Source organism: Exophiala oligosperma (assembly GCF_000835515.1).
Source record: "Exophiala oligosperma strain CBS 72588 unplaced genomic scaffold supercont1.5, whole genome shotgun sequence".
Taxonomy (NCBI): domain Eukaryota; kingdom Fungi; phylum Ascomycota; class Eurotiomycetes; order Chaetothyriales; family Herpotrichiellaceae; genus Exophiala; species Exophiala oligosperma.
In genome coordinates this window covers 1,448,209-1,471,533 of record NW_015622822.1, presented here as the reverse complement: position 1 = coordinate 1,471,533, position 23,325 = coordinate 1,448,209, and the positions used below count along the sequence as shown (strand labels likewise).

Below are 23,325 nucleotides of genomic sequence, written 5' to 3'. Positions count from 1 at the left end.
CGCAAAATAGTCTCGTTCACAAGGCTGACAATGTGAGCCCCTCCCAGCACATGGGCTTTGAATGTGTCAATTTGCAGAAGACTCTTCGTAGCATGGTCGCTGAGAGAAACACCAGTAAATGTGCCAGTCAACGTTTTGAACATGTTTCGCCCATGACCACCAAAAAGGCTGAACATTCCAAAATTTTCTCGAGTCCTTTGAGATAGCTCCTAAGGACGAGTACTCCCTACAGGTAAAGCCTATGGCTTGATTTTCAACTGTGTACCATGACGAGGCCTTACTGTGTCGTCTTGAAAAAAAAAGTCATATGTAGATGTCTCCCATCGCACCAAGATTCCCAGTCATGCCCTCATTCATCAGCCTTGCCATCATTTCGTCTTCTTGCCTTCCCTGAGACTACCCTGTCTCTTCACGGTCGCACTCGAGGGGGACTCACTTTCCTTCTTCTCTTGTTCGAGTTTCTCCTTTTCATGGAAGTCCTTCAGTGCGCGCGCGTCAACACGATCGGCGTACATTTGGCCGACTTGTAGAACCAACACACCAACAAGCACCAACGCCAGGATCGTGTTGCTGGCAGCTAGGACCTTGAGGTTGTCCTCACGACCCAGCACTCTGTCGCCCGAATCCGCGTCTTGGCCCTGCATGTTCAGGTTGTCCAATTGATCTTGATCCATGTTGTTCAATCCTAATCCATACGTGCCGTCGTTGACGATGCGGAGACCTTTGACAATGTTTGCAATGTAGACAATGACCGCGACCATGTAGAGCACCAGACTGCCTCCGTCGAAAAGCATGTTGGACTCGGTGGGCTTGTACAGCTTGATGAGCAAACCCAAAAGGCCCGCGGTCAACATGATGTGTAGGATGCGCTGGATAAGATTCGGCGCATTGTGCAAGAGTTGTAGGTGTGTCTCGATGGCATCAAAGTGCGTGTCCGGCGTAGGCAGTGACGACCAGAGGAGGGGATAGTCGTAGGGGAAGAGAGAGAAGAGAATGCCCAGGAAGAACGAGACAGCTGCGTGCGCGACTTGTTAGTTTTGTTTTGGTACTAGGTGTTTCTCAAATGTGGTGATACTCACGGCAGATGATGAGGAACGTCGCAAATGGATTGGTAGGCATTCTGACAAGGTACAGACACTCGTCTCGATATGTTTGTTGAGAAGCTGAAAAGTTTGGTTTCAGGTGAAATTGCAGTCGAAATGTACTTAGGTATCCAAAGATTGCACTTCAGCTGAACATGCGCCGAAATACTTCCAAGTCACCCAACAAAGTGCCACAGTACATACACAAGAAGAGGAGAGATCTAGACAGATTATCTGAAGTAATGAAGCAAAAGTCAGAATAATCAAGCCAAGAAAAAGTCGTTGAGAGTGTAGAAAGATGCTCTTGGTATTCAGGAGCTTAGAAGACAGGCTTGTTCATAGTTCATAAAGTGGTGTTGCATTTTCGGTTCAACTTCATCTATTGTGGTTGGTGGCGGGAGGCGATAAGCGATAAGAGCTTGGACGGATTTACCCGGCAACAACTTCTTTTTCCCCCCAAGTACAAGTACGGAATACAGAACGCATCCATCCAATGTCATGACCTACTTCTAGATGGCATCAGATGCCGAGCCGTTGTCTTACAGCTACATCATCACGGTTTATGGTATTTATGTGTTTGGAAAGGTGAGCTGAGTGAGCAGAAAGGAGTCAAGAATATCTTGATACACCATCAATGGCACAAGAACGTCACCAGAACGAAGGGGACAAAATACCAAAGACCTGGCAAGGTCTCTCTCATGTACACCTGATTTTGGGCAATCGTTGATCAACATGTTATTGTCATGACAGGCGGCGGCAGAGCCAGTTGATCTTCTTCCATGCCCTATCATGCCTCGATATCATTTTTACACTACAAGACAATTGCATCGCTCGATTTCATGCAGGACTGTCGAAATTAGACGATTTCTCCCGGGTCCTTACTTGATTCTCTGGATATAACTGAGTCGGCAGCACTTGTCAGCAATATAATATTCCGCTCACAAGAATTAAAACAGCTCCGCGAGACGAGGTTGTGAAAAAAAACACATTGGAACCCCTGTCAAGGCATGGTCATCACAAATCCTCTTTCCCCTCCAATGATGGCATAGAATGCGTGAGGGAGAAGGATTTGGTCTTTTCGCATCCCATCATCCTGGCGCTATGACGACGTCGTCTGATTGGCAATAGGGGCTGATCGTGGAGCAATGAAAGCGAAGCAAGGCAGATCTTTAATCTGCTTTGTTGCCTGCGCCTTGTCTGAAACGACTTTCAAGGTCACACGCCACAGCAGAAAGGCACTCATCCTCAAGCAATTCTAAGCTTGCCCTAGATCGTCGATGTCTATGGTGCTGTCATGCCCTTCATGGCGGAATAGTTTGATAGCATGACGAAAAAGGATTGTTTTTCCCACCCGAAACGCTATCCCCAGGATCCACTGGTTGCTCGTGTTGATGCAAGTCATCGCCCATGTACAGACAGCGCTTGCGTAGAGACAAAAGCCCGTTCAACAGTCGTGGAGATCTCTATCCGATTGGTCACCGGAGAGCCGTCCATCCGGACATCCCCTGTACAGGCGAACAGTGGTTCATGATCACGCCAATAGCTCAGCGATTGCCACAGTGTAGTAGCCAATCCTTATTCAGCCTCACAATCCGTGAGGGTCGATGACATTACCCTTCGATTGACTGGACGTGCGTCCCGTTTGTGAATCAGTGTTGCAAAATTCATCACACAACTGGCGGCTTGCGTGGGAGATGAGATCCTGCTGATGAAGCATATCAATTGATTGGATCTTGAAATGTGGTCGTCTGAGACATCATATCACTGCTGGAAAACAATCAACTCAGACCCAGGCTATTGGTGCCCAAAGTGATGGCGCGCGCTCTGGCAACATGGTCGACGCAGGGAGGGGAAGCGATGAATGTTTTCGTCCACTGAGGCGGCCGAGAAGCTATAGCGCCCGATGCAGTCCAGGCCGTGATGCAAGATATGCGAAAGAGCTGTGCCGCGCGCTCAAGGCGAGCATATCTGCAATGCCTCATCTGGCCATCCGATCTGGTTTTGCGCCGTGCAGCTGCAACGAATCAGGAAATCAAAAGCCATGTAGCGGCTAAAACCTGTATCATGGCAAACAAGGCAACAAAGCAACAGAGATGGCCAGGTGGTCAGCGGCTTACCAACTGGATAGATAAAATCCACGTGCCCGCCTCTGATGCCCCTGCACAACGCATGTGAATGTGCACTACAGTCGCTCTGTCTCTCCTCGAATCCAGGTCCGTTACTCACCGAGCCCGATCATACCATTCCACGCCTGGATACTTTGCAAGCACCACGGTTGACCTAATAGTGGAGGCCGAGTCTTACCGAACACCACCAGCTTCTTTCCTGGCAAACGCCTTTCGCCTGTCGACGTCTAGCCCGCTAGGCTGAGCGTGTTGAGGCCGACAGGGAAAGGAAAACAAACAACACCGCATACTTCGAGCTTGCATTGCCAACTGTCCTGCTGCTGCTGCTGCTGCCGCCTGCAGTAGTTCTCGCGAGTCACAGTCGGAGGCCTCGGCGTCGAATCAGCATACGCCGCGACGACGAGCTGAAGGGTTGAGCTGGTCGGATGTGGACAGGGTGAAGCCAATCAATCAGCTGCCAAGGACTATTCTTGTCGTCGAAGGCAGATCCATCAGATCCACTTCCCTTTCCCCTTTGCCGCCGGCGGCAACAGGAGCAAACTCGACCAACAACAGGAGTTGATCCCGCACTCCCCCCGGTCATCCCGCTGTTTTAACGCGCGCCTTTGACCTATCTCGACTGTCCAACACCATCCGTCCCTCAATCCTTTTTTCCACTCGGCACCATTCTTTCCTCCCTTCACCACCACCTGTTCCCTCGGATCCTTCGTTCTTCACTTCTGCTGCCGTCATTCAGTGTCTTTTTCGACCAGGCGCCTCCAGGCCAACCACTCTCATTGCTCCATTTCTTCGCCGGCTGGCCCTGCACACGGATCTTGTTCTCTTCGTACCATTTACGCGCCAGACGATCTCCAGTCATAGCTGACTGCTCACCTGCCAACTACTCACCGGTCTACTGCGCCTTGTCCATGCGCCGGTAGCTAGGCTGGACTCATCCTGGTCAAGCTGGTGGGTGTCAGTACGAGCTACTGCTGTGCGAGCTGTGTCTGCCCAGAAATAGATCAGGCGTCGCTCCCTTCTGTCTACTGTCTTCTTACCCTTCTTCCCTTACGGAACGATCCTCTCCTCCCTGCGCCAGTTTCCGTCAGGTCTCTCATCCACCGACCTCCCCGTATTCGCGACGTCAAAAGGCTTCAAGGACCGACTCTCTCGTTGTCGTCGTCAAGATGCCTGCTGTGACGAGACCGGTGCTTCCTCCCCTCCAGACCCCCAAGACGGCCTCATTCCCCTCCGAGATTGTGAACACTCCGGTGTCATGTGTACCAGCAATGATCAAACAGGAGAGTGCTGGAACGCCCATCACCCCTCCAGTCGCCTACACCGACTTTCTCAAGGCTTTGACACCGGTGCTGGCGAGTCCTCCATCGACGGGAGCTCTGCAAAGATCGTTGTCTGATGAATCGACAAGTACCAGAAACTCCATGATCTCTAATACCTCTACCTCATCCAGTTTGTCCTCAGCGAAAAGCGAAAGCCACAAGTCGCCAGCAGGTTCTGTACCACCAACGCCAGATGCTCGCCGCAACCTTAGGCGGCTTCGCATACCTCACTCCCCGGCCTTTTCACCCAATACATGTGGCCCCTCTCCGCGTACCGCATTCAGTGGTATGAGCGCTGGCAGCATGATCTACTCCCCCTTTTCTCCTGCAGATTACCGCTATTTCGATGCTCCTAGGAGTGCATGTTCTAAACCAGTCAGCGTACGTTCTGTCATGACGAGGACGGTTGTCTACAAACGATCACCTCCTCTGGACCCAGCACCCAAGGGAAAGAAGCGCAAACTCGACACCTCTGATATGCCTCCCCCGTCAGCCACGAAGGAACCCATGGGAATTTCGGTGGATAAATTCCCCTCCACATTGATCGACTCAACCTCAACAATTGCGGCCTCGCCTGAAGCACTGAGTGTTAGCACCCCGACTACTGTTTCTACACCGACAGCTGTCGCCTCAACTTAATTGTCGCATGTCTCTGGTGGATAGTGTCAACGTATCGACACAAATCATCTCAGCAGGCAAAAAATCTATCTTGCTCACGACTTGACTCGTTCCGAGTCTCTAACGATATGTCCATTTGATTTCTTTTGTACATGATACCACATGAGGTTCCGCGAGGGCGCTCGGCGTACGGGTACGACGAGTCACGACATATAGCCGGAATGAATAGGTCACCATGAACTTGGTTGGAAATTCGTCAACCGACTGACTGTGCCAGAGGTTGGCAAACGGCGCAGATCTTATTGTTCATTTTCTTTACGTTTTTGCAATCTTGAGCATGGATCCGTGGTTGGATATCTGAAAAGCACTGCTCTTCTCTGGTTTCGAAATGGGGTTGATAATCCGCAGCCGGATTCTACAGAAATGAAGATGTATGATTTGGAAAAATCCCGAGGTGGGCAATCAATCACTTAATTTACCATCCTCGAGAGTGTAAGGAGGAGCGTGAGCTTCGGCCCAGGAATGCAAATGGCATACTGATTTCTCATTGCATGCTATTTTCAGAGCACTTTTCCCAGCACACAAAGTTTTTATTCATGCGAAACGTACAGTGCCAGTGAAGCGATGCAACGCAAGACAGAAAAAAACGTGGCAAAGAGCCGCGTTCTGGGGTTCTCGGCGACTTGGGCTGAGGCTGCGCGCTCAATCGACGATTCAGCTTTCAAGACGAGATTTTGAACTTCTCTTCATTCGCTGACGATCATGTATGATTACGTAGATATGCGAGTCAAGTGTTTGTCTGCCGATACTACTGTACCTTGTGTATGATTTAAGAGAATGACGAATGGAGGGGGTACTGAAAGGGTGGTCTGTTTATTGGTTTCTATTGGTGAAGGTTGTTATAGGAGGTGTGGAAGGCATGCCAACCAGTGGGAAGTCTGAGATCGGTAACCACCAAAAACAGTCCTCTCCGAGACGTTTGGGACTTTTGAATGACCCCAAAAGTCGTGTTCGGTAGTAAGCCTGAGGCTTGCCGGACACCTCATTCACACCGAGGGGTTAGGTTAGTTAATACGAGTGATCGTGAAGAATGACTCGGTGTTCCAGAAAGAGAGACCAAGTTCTTCAGTCGACATCACCGAGATGGTCAAACTTCAGGGGGAGCTTAACTGTTGACAATGTACCTTTGCTGCATCAATCACTCTCACGACGAGACGGTACATGCAGATCACCGTTCTCTACCTACGGAGAAAAGTACTTGTGATTGAAGATCTCGGGGATTCGAAAAACAAACTCGGCAGAAAACATGAAAGAGACAAGGGGGGGAGAGGGACGGCGGTGGAGGGGGGGGGCTCGTCGCTCAGCAAAAGCGGCGCGAACGATTTCATCCTTTTACATCCCCCCCAACCCATCTAGATAACTTACCCACCCCACCCACCCTTATCCTTCTCCCTGGGTTTGCCTCGTGCTTTTTGCTTGTATTATTTTGCCAACGCACAAGTAAGGCCAAGGATCAGCGAGGCTAAAACCGCATCTCCGAACCTGGTCTGGTATGGGAGGTGTTTTGGGTTCAGTTCAGTCAAGTCTCTAGCGTCGTCTCAAGGGGAGAAGAAAGTGTGACGATTGGGTTGGCGTTCGAACCTGGGACGTGTGTGTGTCTGTGTGTGTGTTGTGTGTGTGTCCACCGTACCGCATCGCTGGAACCGTACCAACTACAAGTAGTCCGTTTTAACCTTTTGGTGGTGACCGTGACAGGGATGTAGACCGGCAGAGTGTTTTATTTTCGATGGGTACAGTAGGTCGCATGAACGTGGGCGCTTAATCGGTCACCGTCAGCCAGTCGAAACCAAAGGATGGAGTTTGGTGTTTTGGATAACCGGTGAAGGGAGAATGATTGGGAAATGGCAAGGGTTTCCTGGTCCTGGTCTGTCAGGCTTTGCTTGTTCAAGTTGAGGTATGACAACGAATGAACAACCTAGAAATATGTGGGGACAAAAGGGGGCCGGCGCTTAAACATCACGACCTTGTTACGAGAGTATGAGAGTAACCTCTCTCTCTCTGTCTACCCTTTTTACCTCTTTTTCTAAAACAGATAACCCTTCCAACGAATCTGCAGGTTGTATTGCTTCGTACTCCAAGAAGAAATGCATCGACAAAGCCTGCCCAGGTTTATCGATACAGAACTAAACCAGCCAGGTGTTGCTTCGGATCCTATTGTCAGACCAGGAAAACAAGGCCAGCGTTGCAAAAAGCATAGCATTAGCGAGTTTCGAGCGTGGTCGAGGGGAGGGACCAGGCCACGCGACGCGACGCGATGCACCGCAATGCGTGTGACGTTTTCTCTTTTTGGGAGGGGAGTTCTTTTTTCATGCACCTAAAGAGTTCGGTTGCACCGCAGGACAGAAACTCGTGCATGCCCTCTCCTTGTAGTGTCAGAAACAACTCGTTGGGGTGTAAGTATCAGCAAATGAGCCGAGGGAGGCCGGGGGCCCAGAGCAGAGCTTCTTTTACCGAATGGTTGTGACTTTACTTCGTAAAAGGGTGTACAGTACAGTACTATCACTTGGACATGTGATCAATTGCCTTTTCTGGTCTGCTAGTCCGTCAAAGCATCAAGTACCCCGTACCTCGTCTACTTGTGGGTACCGAAATTAGCAATGCCAAAGCTCAAGAATTTTGGGCTCTATATAATATATATATATATGTGTGTGTGTGTGTGTGTGTTATGTATATATATCGTAGGTGTTGTAGAGTGAGCCGCCCACATTCCGCCCCACATAGTACCTTCAACCTGTTTTCTACTACCACTCCACCAAAAGAAAGGGAATCTGCTCAGAAAGAAGCCAGAATACTTCTTGCCCTTCAAGCTCTCAAACAAGAATCCTACACAGAGTGTACGATCCATTGTCAAGGCTTATAATTTCCCCAGATCAACTTTACGCGATCGAAAGGACGGTCGACCCTCTCGACTTGACCAACTAGTGAATTCTCGAAAATTGACTGATCTTGAAGAATCTGTCCTCGCAAGAGAAGTCCTTGACCCATATTCATGAGGATTTCCTCGCCGACTCAGCCGTGTGGGAGATAGGGCCGACAATCTACGTAGAAAGCGTGGCGCGTCACACGTCGAACCGCGCTGGGTATCGAACTTTGTGGGTGTGCGTTGTCGATGCTCAGAGTACCTGCTCCTCATTTCACTACGCAGGGCATTTCACCACGCTACGATGTCGATTAGCTGCTAACGCGAGAGGAACGCCTTTTCGATACAAGCTGAACATCCGTGGATGCGTGATCCAATGCATATCACCAATCACAACCACTCAATGCAGCCACCGAGCAAAGTGGCACTCGTCCTCGACATGTTCGAAGGCTCAGCCTCAGCCTCAGCGGCACATCCCTCCTGCACCTCTTCACGGCCTCATCGACTCTTTTCATTATCTTCTTCTCTTCTTCAGCATTCATCTGCGTCTGTACTGGCGATAGGATAACGAGTTGGGCTAATCCAAACTGATTGATCCGGTTTCGCCGGTAAGCTTCGATAGCTTCAACCTGATTTCGAGCAGCGTGATGAGGCTGGCAGACTTGATCATTGTTGCCGTCCTTCTAGGCTTTTCTCATTTGCCTCTGGCGGCAGCCGCCAACAACTCTACAATTTTCACTCTCCCACCTGGATATTCCAATCATAACGACACTAATTTGCTTTGCAGGCCGACGAAGTGGTCCGACATTGCGGTATTCTTTCTGGGCAATTATATCGCCCACGCCGCCACGGTCAAAACAAGTCCCGGAGAAAGTACATTTGGTGCTGTCATCGTCGTCATCTCAGCTCTTCTCTTTCCGACTTCTGGCGTAATTCGCGGCTGCGTGACGGCATCAAGTCTCGCTGTATTCGCGCCGACAGATCTGAGATGCGCTGCACGAGCCGGCGCCCTCTGTACTGTCGCCTATGATCACAAGAAACGGAGTGCCAGACCCTCGGTTTTGGGTAGTAAGTACACTCAATGCCTGGTATTTTCCAGGCTAACATTCAAACAGCCAAGATCGATCCAAGATTAACAAAGATTCACGGTATCGTCAGTGCTCTCCCACCTGGCTTCAGCCTGATCCAAGTACCCCGCTCAGCAAAATTTCTCCATGATCCAGACCCAGAAAAGAGAAGTTGGTTCCGAAAGGTGTTGGATCCTGTGAAGCAACTTTTTCGCCCAGTTCAGGCTCGATCGGCGCTCATCTCGAGCAACTACAGCTTGGTCAAAATCTTCGTGGCGATTGGCCAATCATTGTATGGCATCGCGACTCTCTACGAAAGTGCCAGGGGTGACCAAATAAATCGCTACGGCTATGCAGCCTTTGGCCTTACGGTGGTTCCTTATGCTTACATGTCGCTGGTAAATCTCCTTGCAAATCTTCTTGCTCCGCATTATCCTACAATGTATCTAGTCGAGTCGCAGGCAATGCGAGATGCTTCAGATCTCATTGGCAGAGGAGATGTTGGCGATGTCGACGTTCAAAGTACGCATGAAGCACCATCCACACATGAGTATTCAACGGCCCTTGAAATGTTGCCTAATGCTGCAACTGGCGCGCAAGGCGACGACAACAACACGCAACCGGCCAGAGAGTCTCCTCTGAGCAATAACGCTATGCTTCATGGCAGATACCCTCCAGGGTCGCAGGAAGAGATGGACATTCCACCAACCGTGTCAGAGATCTACGATCAGGAGGGACGGTCCGAGAGCAACGATGGGCAGCCTCAGCAAAGGGTCCAAGGGCCGGTGGACCAAGATGAAGAGAATCTGAACCGCGAGCCTCGCCATGATGACATAATGTCCCGGAATCAACATGAAGAATCTCGAGACGACAACCCCCTCCAGGCGAGCCCGCCAACAAGTGTGGCATTTTCTGGCACTGTCGGGGTACTTGATCCTGAATGGGATCGAGAGTTCTTAGGACAAAGACATCAGTACGCTGCCCTCGAGGACAATGGCGAAGGAAGGAATCAGCAAGGTCAGGCCACATTGAATGAGCAATCGATATCTCCTCCTCCTCACCACGAAGGGCCACGTGGCACGGTCAGCCATAATCAGAAAACAAGTAAAGGGTCATCGGTTTGGACGGTGCTGAGTATCATCATCGCCATCCCATTGGGAGTCGTGGTATTTGCTCTCATAATGGTGATCCCAGGACTGCCTATCGTGGTTGTCGGGGCACTGTCTCACTTCCGAAAGGGCGTGCTGAGCACTCATGCTCAGCGGGTCTGGACGATGACATGGTTGGCTTTCGGAATATTCGTCGGGCCCGCAGTGGACACCTTCAGATCCTTGATAGATGACAATTACGTTGGGATTGGCTGGAGACTGTATTTTGCTGTCTCCGTGGGGCTCTTTTACGGCGCGCCGGCTGTAGGCGGCTTTGTCGTGGTGGCGCAAATGCTGCTGGCATATGGTGTATGCATAAGGATCTCCTAAAAGATTTTCTGAGAAAGAGCCGGAAACGGGGAGGCCCTTGCATCTGGCCAGACGAGGGCTCCGAAAGCAGTTGTGGGACCATTCGAGGAAGGTGGCTACAGGGACTGTCGGGCGTGGAAGCAGGAAACCGCCCTTACCTTGCCTGCAAGGGTCAAAGACAAGTCGGCTCGGCGAGACTGACGGTAACGTGCCGTTTGAAAGACACTTTTCCGCCGTGATCATCAAGTGCCATCACATATCCTACATACTTATCCGTCTTCCCAACAACGTGATTATGAAACCGGGAGACGATAGCACCAGCACGGCCCAGACCCTGTAACCGACGAAACATGGCGTACAGTGCATACCCAAGGGGACGGCCGCTCCATCACGATGTCCCCATTGTCCTTCGATTACAATTCAGCCAGCTGTCCGGACTTGGGCCGCTCATGTCCAAGTTTTCCATCCTGATTCAACGGGCTAGACGACGGAGCCGTCGTAGACCGTGTCGGCGAATCTACCGAGTCTGACACTGATAGTACTTTCTACCCTGAACAGATTTTGGGAGGTAACTACGTGTACGTGATGAGTGAAATGGCGCTACAGCCCCGCCCGACACCGTACGTGGTCGTCGTCTTCAGTGTCGAAGGACATTTAGGTGGAGCGGGCTTCTTTTGATACCAAGGTATTGAACGGCGATCCTCCCGTAAATATGAAAATCCCGTTATCCTTTACCCAGATTGTTATGCTGAGCACGGCTTACTCGAGCTGAGGAAAAACAGCGAGGCTCAACATCTTTTTCTCTTTGCCAAATGACAATAGTATAGTCCTCAGAGAACTGGTATTCATTTTGGACATCTTGTAAAATTTCCACGGAGTCTATTATGACGCCTTTATGGTGGTTGATCTCAAGTGGCCTATCTGAGGGCGATTTTTATATGACATGAGTGCAATGCTATCCCTTCTCGCGCAGACAGATTTGTGCTTTCAACAATGTTAGATACTGTATGCTCATGGAATGTGCTTTTGTACTCCGTATGACAAAAGAGCATGCAAGTCACAGGTGTACGGGATATGCACCACCCAACTTCATCCCTGCAATCTCAGCCTGATCCGGTCCACCAATAGAAATCGTCCCTGTTCGGCCTTGGCATTTGGTTGCGCTTTTTCGGAAACCCGTCTCGCAACTTTCTCTCAAGAAGATCCAGTTCGACACAAGCTGTAGAAAAACGAAACAACTTTGAATCGTCGACGCTCACTTTTTTTTTCGTGTTTCCTGATTTCAAGCGGACGACCTTCCCCGGCAGCTGGGCTACTGTGCATCGCCACGAAGCCTCAACACCCAACAACACCTCAGCTGTACATTTAATCCACCTTTGCAACTCGCCCTACTCGAGCATCTCAAAAGTCATTGTACCGACCGAATACACATCCAGCTTCACGACACAGCTCAACGCAACTCTACATCGTCCTTTGCTTTACACAGCCTCGGTTCCTAATTAGCGACAAAAGCAACGACCTCCTCCTTCCGCGCTTCACTTCCGGGGACGAAACCACCACCAGTTCTCTGCACAACAAAATGTCTCTGGTCCACCTCGCCAACACGTGCTCACACCTCCAAAACGCCTCTCGGGCCCGGTTGGGGTTGACGTCGATCCCCGACACCAAGTTCCACCTGGGTCTCATGCTCGCCCTCCAGAACGGCGGCTTCATCTCGACCGTCGTCCGCGGCGGGCCCGAACCCCCTCCGCCTCACAAACTCCTGTCGCATCCGAGCTCGTCGGACCCGAGCCACCCGATCGAGCCGGTCACGCGTCACAACATCTCGAGCCGACGGTTGTGGCTGGGCCTGAAGTACTGGGAGAGCGAGCCGGTCCTGTCCAGGATGAGCCTGGTGAGCAAACCGACGCGGCGGATATGGATGGACGTGTCGGGCCTGCAAAAGGTCGTCCTCGGCAAGACCAGCGGCTACGTCAAGGGCCTGACGAGGACCGGGGAGTGCATGTACGTCAGCACGGATCGGGGCATCATGGAGGCCAGGGAGTGCGTCGAGAGGAAATTGGGGGGCATGTTGATCTGTAGGGTACGATGATGGCCGGCAGAGGATCAAAGAAATTTTTTTTTTTGATCAGGAGTATTGCGGCCCGCGTCGAGACGATGGATCGCGGTGGTGACGAGGATGTTTCTGGAGTCCCGGCTGGTCTCCTCAGGGGTGCCTCTTGCTCGAAATTTGACGCATTCAAGTCCAGAGGATCCAGGGGAAAATTGAGAATGGGCCAACGAGTCCGAACACCGAGGGATTTCCTTCGAGGGAGTTCAAAAACGACAAGTCCATCATCACCTTGGACGTCGATGGGTGATTCTGGATGTAGATTGAGGCCTTTGGACACGACAACCACCCTGCAATGAGAGTCCTTCAAATTGAGCAGGTGGAGTATTTTTTTTTGGCCTGTCTCACAATTTCGGATTCTGTGTTCACTCGACAACTCGGGACGAGAAGATGAGACTACAATTGTATCTTTAAAAGAAGATGGGGCCAAAGAAGTACAGGGAAGTCAGATGAACGAAGAAAGACGAGAGAGTAAGAAGAAGGAATCATCGGACGACAAAAAAACACAACACAGGACACACGACGCTTTCTACAACCTTTTGGAGCTCATGAGCACCACCCATCACCACTCTCACACTCACCTTTTGCTTTTTCTTCTTCTCTTCCTTTTTTTTCAAAACAAGAGAGGCTCGAGGGAACCACTGTCGGATTGTTGACTTCCGGCCAGATTGACTTGACGGTTTTCAATCTCGTTTCTCGTCTTCCTGGTCGCGGTCTGTCTGTCTCTCTCTCTCTTTGTGTTTGTGTATGTGTATGTATGTATGTGTAGGTACAAGGGTATATAAATTTACGTGTATGTGTACAATAATACTCCCAGACACTTCATTGATCTACCTGGACGGGTCTGTCGAGAAAGACCTGACGTGTGGAGGCGTCTCGACGGTCAAAGTTACACACTACTCATCCTCTTGGGCACGCCAACAATGTATAGCCTGTGCTCTCTTCTTTCTTTGTGAATGATGCACCTAGAAAGATCAGGAGAAAGAAACCCGAGGCACAGGAGGAGTCGCAACAAGAAAAGAATGCAATATAATCTATCCTTTTCCCTATCACATCTCTCCCACTACTACCCTATTTTTGAAATCTTTTGCGCTTTGTGAAAAGAAAGCAGAAAAAAATTACATTGATCCTACACGGCTTCTCTCGATTTTTCGGTAAGCCAGGTTCGGCTGATTAAAGGCGACTGTCTCCCTGTACGAAACTACTCTGCTTGTTCTTCAGAATCAGTCTCGTAGTCGAACTCCGCTGGACAAGGAGCTTCTTCAGTTCCTTCCTCGTCCTCGTCAATTGCAGTCAATACTCCAACTGCCGCGGCAGCACCAGACCCGGTGATCTGTCGTGCGGGAGTCTCTGGGGTTGCTTGACTGGCAGCACCTCCAGGCGTTCGACCAGCGGCGGGAGCAGCAGGAGGTTCGACCTTACTGACGAGAAGAGGAATAACCTCGCGCTCCTTCTCTGGCTCCGTATCAAGAACCACCATCACACCACCGGTGGCTTGCTTGACGGGCTGGTACCGCTGATCCGGGAATGTCAAATACTTCACTTGAGCCGGAAGCACTCTCGACATGTTGGACATGTCATAACCGACCTTCTCCTTCTCGGCCTTTTTCTTCACCTCAGTAGCTTCTCCCTCCTTCTTCTTACCCTCTTCCTCCTTGACTGCCGGCTCATCCGTGTCCATTTTATCACCCTTTTCAACTCTTGGTGTCACCGGCGTCGCCGTGTCAACGTCCATGCTGTCTCTTCTTTGCTGCTTCTCTTTCTTAGCCGCACGTCTGCGTGCCTGAGCGGTAGTACTGAGAACAGCAGTCTTGACCTTCTCCGGCGCTTCGTCCGCCTTGGTGACTTGTTCAGGAGGATAGTCAAACAGACTTGGTCGAGTGTTGCAGTGAAACTTGAAGACTGGGGCCTCCAATTTCTGGTCAATCGCAATAACCGCAGTAGGTGTCAGCGACAATGACAGGAAGTGCGCAAGTGGGAACCAGTACCAGTACTGTGTAAAGACAACAGCACCGACGATTCCCAGCATGTTCAAGTTACCAGTCTGCGTTTGCAGGCTGATGGTGCAATTTCGGCCACCAGCATCAATGATACCCAAAGCCATAGCACATCCGAATTTACACATGGCGTCTTCATGTCGATCGGCGATGATCTTGAGCATTTGCTTGCGAATTGAGACCACCTTCGAGTTCATGGCTTCATTTTGTTGCACCAAAACCATGGCAAGAGCAATCAGAGCACCCTGTCGGACGAAATCGGTAGGATCCTTCAACATAGGCTCCAACAGATCGATGGCTTCAGCAAGGCCAGTGCCGGCGCAAGAGATACCCAAAGCCATGGCGGCTCCATACCGGACGTGAGGATTGTAGGATTCGGCAAGAAGCTCCACCATTCTGGGCACACTGCTGTGCTTGCGGAAGAGAATGAAGCCCAAACTCAAGACAGCGATACGTCGAACGTCGTCGCTGACATCACTGACAGCAACGTGTAGCAATTTCCGCACAGCCTTGTTGCTGCCGGTTCCGACGTAAGCCATAGCAATGGTCAAGATACCTCCGTACCTCATGGTAGGATCGGTATCATTGAGTAAACCTTGAATGAGTTCATCGGCACCTTCCTGACGACCATACATGATCAAGGCCATGCCAACAGCAAGACCCCGGACAATCTTGTCGTGTTGAGTATCGTGGGCATGTTGAATCATGTCAGACAAGACTTTGGTATTGCCTGAGCCCAACATGACGAGACCCATTGCCAGACCGACAGCTTCACCGTTGATGGCAGAATCAGCCCAGAGAACATTCCGAAGATCCTCAAAGACAGCTTCATCTCCAGAGGCCATGCCAGCAACACCCAAGCCTAAAGCACCACCATGCTGCACGACTTCCTCCGTGGCTTCCTTGAACTTTTCCCGGATGAAGTCAACAGCTTTGCCTTTGTGGTTGGCGCAGAGCAATCCATAGGCGTAAAGAGATCCGCCCTGGCTGTATGGAGAATCATGAGAACTAGTCACACCTCCAGCCTTTGGCAGGTAGGGAGTCAGCAGTCGCTGAGCCTGGTTGATATTACCCTGGTGGATGACTCCAAATACAGCCGTAGCAGTGAATTTGGACCAGTTGACGGCCTTGCCCAGCCATTCCAGATTTTGTCTGAAGAAACTATCGGTGGCTGTTTTGGCGTGCATGAACCCAGCACATATCGTCACTGCCGAGTGGTATATCGAGTATCGGGCCTCTAAACTATCTTTAACTTTCGACAGGATTGAGTAATCCACACGGTTCGCTTGGTGGAGGAACTCAACATTCAGGTGTATAGAGGTGAGCCCATCAAGGATGTCTCTGATCTTTTTGACTGCGTCTTGTTGTTCGGGAGTTGTTGAGTTGGAGGATTTCGAGGGTGCGGGTGCGCCTGCCGAATCTTGCAATTCTTGTTGTAGCTGGTCTTCTACCTTGTCTTCCACCATTTTGTCCGGCTTTGATGTATCCGATTCGGAAGTCTTGTCCTCTTTCGGTAGCATCTCTGCGAGCTCTTCTCGAACCTTTTGTAGAAACTCTTGCGTGCTGTTGTCGTACAAATCGAAGGAAATTTGGTAGGCGACCGCTAACGAGCGGGCATCTCCCTTGTTGACCAATTGTCGTAGGATGTTTGAGGCCAGAGAATGTTGATCGAGATAGACGACGCATTTTGCAATGGCGAAGTAGTCCGGGGAGGGAATGTCGTTGAGTAACTCGAGAATCATCTTGAGTATTTCATTCCGCAGGCCTCGCTCTTGTACGACGCTCATACAGATCTCGAGAACATAATCCATCAACTCTTCACCCTTCTTTGTAGCTTCTCCATCCTCTTTGGTTTCATCCTCGGCGGCTCGTTTGATGACTCTTCGCAGGATGCCGAGATTTCGTGCCTCCAGAGCGATGCCAACAACTTGGCGATACCGCTTCTCCTGGAAACATTTCTCGAAGAGGGATTCAACGACACGAGTCAAGGCTTTCTGAAGGCCACGTTGCTGGATTATGGCTTCTGGAGACCCGAGTTGGGTAACTTCAGCTCCGGCTTGTGTAGGATCGAAAGTCGCCGTGTTTTGTCTCGATAGGAGGGACTTCGATGGCAGGACGGATTGGGAGAAAGGAGTGACTGGAGATGTCAAGCTGGCAGACATGCTGGCGGCACCATCCCCTCCTTGACCGAAAGCTGTGTCGAGCTGAGGCTGCGCGCCAGCAGTGGCGGCGGCCAGGGTGGGATCCCTGCTGGCGGACAAGGCGATGAACGTATCGACACATTTCGAGATGATTGTATCTTCGTACTCGCCTGCGTTGTCTAGGTTGAAGTACTGTCCAGCTCCCAAAGCAAAGGCCATGCTCTCGTTGTATTCTTGCAGGTGGTAGTACACTTTGGATGCGACGATAGCTGCGAGTTCCCGGTCTGGGAAGGTATCATCTTCGTAAAGGGCCTCACTAGACGAGACAGTGTCAGTACCTGATACCCGATCAAGCCTACCCAACTAATACATACATCTCACCAAGAGAATTGGCGATTTCCGTCCACAACAAATCGACCTGCGTGTCCAGCTGCTTCAAAGCAAAGCTTCTGAGCTCCGGATCAGGTTCGGACAGGAAGCCGACCAGACCGGCCGCCGATACTAAGCCCACCATGGTCGTTGTGTACAGATCGAACAAGGGAGAGACAGTATAAATTTGGCTTTGGGGGTGTTTGCTGAAATTGTCTCCCGTGCGAAGGGGCAAGATGCGCAAGACAACGGAATGGGTGGTTCGAACACCTCGATGGATAGGATAGACACAATTGAAAAAAGTCTAGTGTACAAAACAAAAAGTGAGATGGGGGAGGGGAGGGACCGTTGATGGCGAAGAGCAGTAGGGGTAGGATGAATGGGTTGAATCGCGCAGGAAAGGTGCAATTGACGTGTCGGCGATGCAAATGGCTGCGGCTCTGGATGCGGCGTCAGTTTGCATCACCACAGTGCAGCCTGCCTCGAATTGCTAGCCTTGCACGTGACAACACAGCCTTGACCACACGATTAGTAAGTATCCTCATGTCCATATCGTGTCAGTCTCACGCAAGTATCAATATCCGTTTTTTTGTGTCACGATCAACTGTCTAGGCTTGAAATACACTTGATGACAATGGGGCTATGAATAGTATTACAAGGGTATCCGGTACGATTAGAGGGAAGCTTCCGCCTTGGAACACAGAAAAATCATTGCGCTCCCATGACTCCGACCCAGTATCCATCTTCGTATTTTCAACCAGAGTCGCTCATTGTCTGACCGACCCTTGTCGGCATAATATCCTCACATTGTCGAGGAATCCCTTTACCATATCTTCATACTTGCTAGGCCGGCCCTCACGAGCGTTTGCCAGCTGAATTCGAATCTGCTCCGTACTAATCTCGACTTCCAACTCATGCTCCTTTTCGGTTCTGTTAGGATAACTAACCTGAGTGAGATCAATCTGGTAGGCCATGTGTCTGTAGCTTATGCGATCCTTCTGCCGATCGCGGCCGCTGTCCGCCGCCTCGGTGAGCCAATTCGGATCTCCGCTCCATGGAGATTCAATGGAGATTGAGACTCTATAGTCAAAGTCGGTGCGAGGGTTGTAGACATCCACATCCGCAATACGTGACTTGATGATCTGTGCCTTGACTTGCCCATTGGTCTCGTCGATGGTCCTTCTCACACGAGGCGTGTGGCGGGGATTGAGCCACGTAACAATCCAGGGAGCAAGATTTCTCCGTCCATCTTCGGTGAGCTCGTAGAACTCGTCATATTCATGAGGGTGACTATACCCTATGACAGCTCGACCCGATGTCTGTGACTCGCGCACGGAATCTTCAACAAGGGTATTGAGAAATTTATTCAAGAGCTCATGCTGAATCTATGAGAGTAGAGTGTTAGTTCACAACACGATCATCAATTGACCACAACATACCATGTTCATAGAACTTTGAAAACTAGTCTTTCCTCGATACCTGTCACGGCTAAACCAGGTCTCCGTGTCGACAGGCAGGCTCAGACGATGGTTGGCATGTTCATCATAAATGCACCCGAGCTTAGCCTCGATCTCGAAGACTGCCCCATTCGGTGGAAGGGCTGCTTCTCCAATCACCGAATAGATCCAATCACACACTCTGCGCGTCAGGTCTTCATACGGTGTGAGATTGGTGATTGAGGGTTCCCAATGGCTTTCGACTGGTGGGGTCGTGGTGTTAGCTGGAGGCGCCACTTGAAGCTGGGCTTGTCCGTTGGGAATTTGCGGCTCCGGCTCAGGTTCATTTCTCCGGGGCGGGGTCGCAGGTGGTGCTTTGATGAACCTTGGAGGCCTATTATTTCTTGCGCTCTGAGCGTGAACTGGAATGAAATCCCGCCGAGGCCGCTTTCGAGGCTGCTGTGGTGTCGAAGCCATACTCGATATGTGGCTCGCACTTCGCTTCTTGAGCGCAGGCTGTCCGGTGATCAGAGGGCTATTCTGGGGGGGAAGAGAAGAGTGCGTGGATTGCGGAGTCATAGTCATGTTGTTCATGGCTCCTGAATTCGGACCTGGGTATTGGGTTGTCGTTGTCCTGGGATCGGCTGGCGTAGAGGCAGATTTTGGAGTGGTTTCATGATGTTGCACCTCGATGGTCCTGTCAGGTGTGCTATGAGGCTGTGAATTGGTAGACATTGGGTACATTGGATGCAGACTCTGGTAACCTTCTGACAACGGTTCCTGGTATCTAGTCCCACTGGACTGGCGCCGTGGAGGCGGCTTAGGGATTGTTTTGGGGCTAACACTTTCAATGCTTCTTTCACGTTCTCGCAGGTCGCCAGAATATGTTCTTTGTATGCTTCCGCTTCTGGAATGGGTCGCATGCGCATAAGCCCCTTGGGTGTATTCTCTGCTCTGGGTCGATCCCACGGAACTCACTGACAATCGTCTGTAGTTATCCTGACCCTGAGATATTGGACGGTTTGGGTGAGGAGATGGTCGAGTGTGAGAGGATGGCGGACCGAGTGGTGTCACAGGCGGAGGATGGAACTGCGCCTGAGGTGAGAGTGTTTGCGTATTCAAGCGCACATTACCATTCGAAGGAGTGAATTCCTCTCGTGGTGAATGATGGGTGAGAGCGGTGTGAGGGCCAGGGTTGTGTTGCGCAGTCGCAGAGTTTGGTGTCATTTGGTGGTGGTGAAAGGAACCGGGCGTGGGAGGATAGGGAGCCGAGGGAGACGGCGACGGCACAAAAGGCGACTGTTGATATGGCATGGGAGGCGCAACACCTTCACGGGGAGTGTGTATCTGTCCATGTGGCCCTGGACTCTGCGCATACATTGATTGACCTGTTACACTCGGCGTGGACGCAGAAGCAGAGTTCTGCTGGTGGGGGGACTGTATGGCGAAATAGGAGCCATTGGCCGGAGACTTGTAGTCGGACGATGGCAAAGGCTGTGGATACGACGATGTTCGTTCTAAAGGATCGTAGGCTGGAGTGTGGACAGTTGCTGCTGCTTGATCGTAGGATGATTGAGGTGTGTGAAGTCGGGGCGGCTGCCGTTGCGACGAGGAGTCATTGAGCATCGATTTCAGATCCATTTCTGCCACAGTTGGACCAGAAACACCAGATGGCGTGAAGCTGTGTAACAGCGCTTTGATCTTGCCATCAACGGGCTAGGGACGAATGCGATTATAACCCATGGTGGCCTTGTTGTTTGGGAGTCGGCATTGCACAGACACGGTTTCTGCAGGAGAAAAAGAACGACCATGCGCGCCAATGCCACGTCTCCGCACTCAACTGTTCCCTCCCAACACACCGCAAAGGGCATTGTTACACATATCAATGCATGCTTTCGGAATTGCTTAGCGTCATGTCTATTCTTCTTGTTGTTCTATAGCATTTACATATCTTAGCACAACCAAAGGGTATCAATATCGAACATTCTACGCTGGTAGCCCACTTATATCTCGGGTCACGTGAACACCCCAAACGCCAACATCCAGCAATCGCCTGCAACAGTCCTCTCAGTCACCAAGCCTTGCCATTAGTATTGGTCATGAGCAATGCTTCATTCAGGAGGTCACTGTCCATGCTGACTGATGGTGTTAGGAAAGGCGTAGTTCGGGGTGTTACGGAAAATGGCGTGACCTGTTTGACATTTATACTTCCCAAGCTGACATTCCGGCGAACTCTCAACGGCGTGACAGTTGTTGAGCTGTTGTCGGCCAAATCTGGAGAGCCTATACTGAGACTGCGTTGTCGATAGAACGCGGGACGCGCGGAACGTCCGCGTCTGGACCGCCCTCTACTTGTAGATCTCTTGGCCTCGCGGGCAGCTCGAGCTTCAGGACCAAAGTTCGCGCGGTCTCTCAATGTGTGGATTGCTCGTATCAGGGCAAGCTCAATGGCAACACAATTCTTGATCCGACACATTTTCGGCCATGTAGCCTTCTGTCCGGCCATGGTCGATTCCAGCATGAAGGTTGGAGTTGGATTCATCATCATGTGGAGATATTCGCTATACTTGATCTCGGGTAGGATATTGATGTCTCCGGTATATTGTTGATTGAAGAGTGAAGCCCACCGATACCAATTTTGTGGCACGCCGAGATCGGACAGCTGTTGTGCCCGGTGGATGATCTCCTGCCTCACAAGCACCTTCGCTTTCTGAATAGGAGTGTGACGCGGGCTAGGGGTCGTGGGTTGCATTCCGTCAAATCTTTCCTCGGGATCCAACAACACTCGAACATGCGGGTTCACCTGTGATACAATGAAGAAATTGACGTTGAACATTTCTGACAATTTTCTCATGGGGATATCATGGTCGAGGGATCCATCCACAAATGTCTGCTGGGCATTTTCCATCCACAGTTTTCCAGATTTTGTCATAGGATCCTTCTCATAAATGCTGACTGGAGAAAAGACGTGTGGAACTGCACAAGAGGCACACACCGCAGACCAAAGCAACACATCTGGCGCCGTCACGTAGTTCAACAGTCGAGGTTCTGCACTGCTGGCGCTGGAGACGCATATGTTGAGGATGCGGCCGGTTTTGTAGTGGGCTTCGCGGAAAGTGATATCGCCCAGCCACGACTTCATGACTCTCTCCAAATTTGACATGTCAAAAAAAGCGCCGGTGCGCGCATACGTGCGGACTCGTTGCAGAAGCCATGCGACCGATGTGGTCCCAGGTGGGTCGAAACAAGCCAGGTCAGAGTTTGGGAAATGCTCCAGAACCTCAAGCATACGCTCGTCGGTTGAACTTCCCACGATTGCTGCCACAATGCTGCCAGCCGATGCTCCGGAAATGATTTCTGGCAGGAGGTCGGCTTCCCATAGCGTCTTAACGACACCAATATGTTTCATGCCCAGTAGTGCTCCCCCCGACAATGTCAAGGCTGACCGACCAAAGTATTTGAGGGCGTCTTCCAGTGACTGCTGGTAAAACCTGACCTCGGTGGCGGGTAATTGGTAATGAATCGCCATATCTATAAATTTGTCGATGCTCTCCAGAACTGTGTTTGTATAGTCGTCTATTAGAGTCTTGGTGCCAAACCACGAGTGCTTGTATAGTCGAAGCATGTTCATCCCTCCCAGATCTCTGCTCAACCCGGTCCTCAGTACGTGATGTATAGCGCTGACATCAGACATCGCGACGCCTTTCTCTAGAAGGGCCATTTGAGTCTCGATGACATCCGGGTTATAACCTGGCTCGAGGGACTCCTTCTCTTGTTTCCATTGTTCGTGTCCTTGCACCTGGTCCAGGGCAATTGTGCATCTTTCGTATTCTTCTAGTGTGCTCGCTCCGTTCATGGCCCTTGTCAAGGTCTGCGTCGGGCTCTCAGGAGGTCTTCTGCTGAATCTCGCGACGCCATCGGCCAGTCTGCTCAGTTTCTTGCTCGGTGAGCATAACTTGACGACGTCGGCGTAGATGCCGACGCAGGACCAGAACAATTGTGTGCTGGTATAAGTCGGTATGGGAGAGGAGAGGACAGTCATGGTCACCACGGCTCTTGTGCCATGAGATCGACGTGGCCAACGGTTCGGACGCCTTTTCTAGCAAGGGTAAAGGAGGATCATGGATTGGAGTTGTATAGACTGTATTATCAATAATCGTGTCATAAGGTGTCACCGTGGGCAGTGAGCACGGGGATCTCGCGGGGGCAATGATAACAATCTCTTTGATGACCAAACGAACCGGCCTACGCCGGTGTGGTTGTTGAAGGGAGAGGAATGAATAGCCGTCGACACAAGGGCCGAGAACCGACAAGTGTAGCAGAAGTGAAAGCAATAATTACCAGTCAGAGAACGACATATTGTCATAATGATGGTCGCATGAGCACGAGTAAGTCGAATCGAACACGTCCCAATTCGAGTGTAGGAGGCGAAGTAAGGTGGACAGTGCGGATGACGATGGATGGTGGGATGAATGGAAGCACTGACTTCTAGGTACTTGATTTGATGGACAGATGACGGGACTTGGTGGTTTGTTTGCGGTGGTGGTTGGTGGTAATGATGGCGATAGTGGTGGGGCTACAACTGCTACATACAGTCCTCGTTTTGTATGGCGTAGAATCGGCGTAGAAATCAATACTCGCGAGTACTGGAGATGCTGACTACAGAAACTTGGAAGTTGGAAG

The 23,325-nt window shown here is 50.9% G+C and overlaps 7 protein-coding genes across 7 annotated transcripts; 3 read left to right on the top strand and 4 right to left on the bottom strand.

Annotated features, from left to right (window-relative positions):
• Positions 1 to 33: 33 nt before the first annotated feature.
• PV06_05859 (uncharacterized protein) lies at positions 34 to 1,405 on the bottom strand. The gene is made up of 2 exons (XM_016406909.1): positions 1,080 to 1,405; positions 34 to 1,015 (listed from the first exon to the last, which is right to left on the bottom strand). Exons 1-2 carry the CDS (start codon positions 1,117 to 1,119, stop codon positions 369 to 371), a joined length of 687 nt encoding a protein of 228 aa, XP_016262513.1. The 5' UTR covers positions 1,120 to 1,405; the 3' UTR covers positions 34 to 368.
• A 2,450-nt stretch (positions 1,406 to 3,855) lies between these two features.
• PV06_05858 (uncharacterized protein) lies at positions 3,856 to 5,676 on the top strand. The gene has a single exon (XM_016406908.1). The coding sequence runs from the start codon at positions 4,375 to 4,377 to the stop codon at positions 5,164 to 5,166; it is 792 nt and encodes a 263-aa protein (XP_016262512.1). The 5' UTR covers positions 3,856 to 4,374; the 3' UTR covers positions 5,167 to 5,676.
• A 3,036-nt stretch (positions 5,677 to 8,712) lies between these two features.
• Positions 8,713 to 10,640, top strand: PV06_05857 (uncharacterized protein; the record flags this gene model as incomplete). The annotated part of the gene is made up of 2 exons (XM_016406907.1): positions 8,713 to 9,133; positions 9,181 to 10,640. 2 exons carry the CDS (start codon positions 8,713 to 8,715, stop codon positions 10,608 to 10,610), a joined length of 1,851 nt encoding a protein of 616 aa, XP_016262511.1. The 3' UTR covers positions 10,611 to 10,640.
• Positions 10,641 to 11,796: 1,156 nt separating this feature from the next.
• Positions 11,797 to 13,648, top strand: PV06_05856 (uncharacterized protein). Its single transcript, XM_016406906.1, has one exon. It carries the CDS (start codon positions 12,169 to 12,171, stop codon positions 12,679 to 12,681), a length of 513 nt encoding a protein of 170 aa, XP_016262510.1. The 5' UTR covers positions 11,797 to 12,168; the 3' UTR covers positions 12,682 to 13,648.
• On the bottom strand, positions 13,615 to 17,601 carry PV06_05855 (uncharacterized protein). Its single transcript, XM_016406905.1, has 2 exons — positions 17,212 to 17,601; positions 13,615 to 17,153 (listed from the first exon to the last, which is right to left on the bottom strand). The coding sequence occupies exons 1-2, from the start codon at positions 17,349 to 17,351 to the stop codon at positions 13,901 to 13,903; spliced, it is 3,393 nt and encodes a 1,130-aa protein (XP_016262509.1). The 5' UTR covers positions 17,352 to 17,601; the 3' UTR covers positions 13,615 to 13,900.
• Positions 17,602 to 17,787: 186 nt separating this feature from the next.
• Positions 17,788 to 20,427, bottom strand: PV06_05854 (uncharacterized protein). The gene is made up of 2 exons (XM_016406904.1): positions 18,646 to 20,427; positions 17,788 to 18,591 (listed from the first exon to the last, which is right to left on the bottom strand). Exons 1-2 carry the CDS (start codon positions 20,281 to 20,283, stop codon positions 17,974 to 17,976), a joined length of 2,256 nt encoding a protein of 751 aa, XP_016262508.1. The 5' UTR covers positions 20,284 to 20,427; the 3' UTR covers positions 17,788 to 17,973.
• Positions 20,428 to 20,470: 43 nt separating this feature from the next.
• Positions 20,471 to 23,302, bottom strand: PV06_05853 (uncharacterized protein). Its single transcript, XM_016406903.1, has one exon. The coding sequence runs from the start codon at positions 22,682 to 22,684 to the stop codon at positions 20,714 to 20,716; it is 1,971 nt and encodes a 656-aa protein (XP_016262507.1). The 5' UTR covers positions 22,685 to 23,302; the 3' UTR covers positions 20,471 to 20,713.
• Between the last annotated feature and the right edge of the window lie 23 nt (positions 23,303 to 23,325).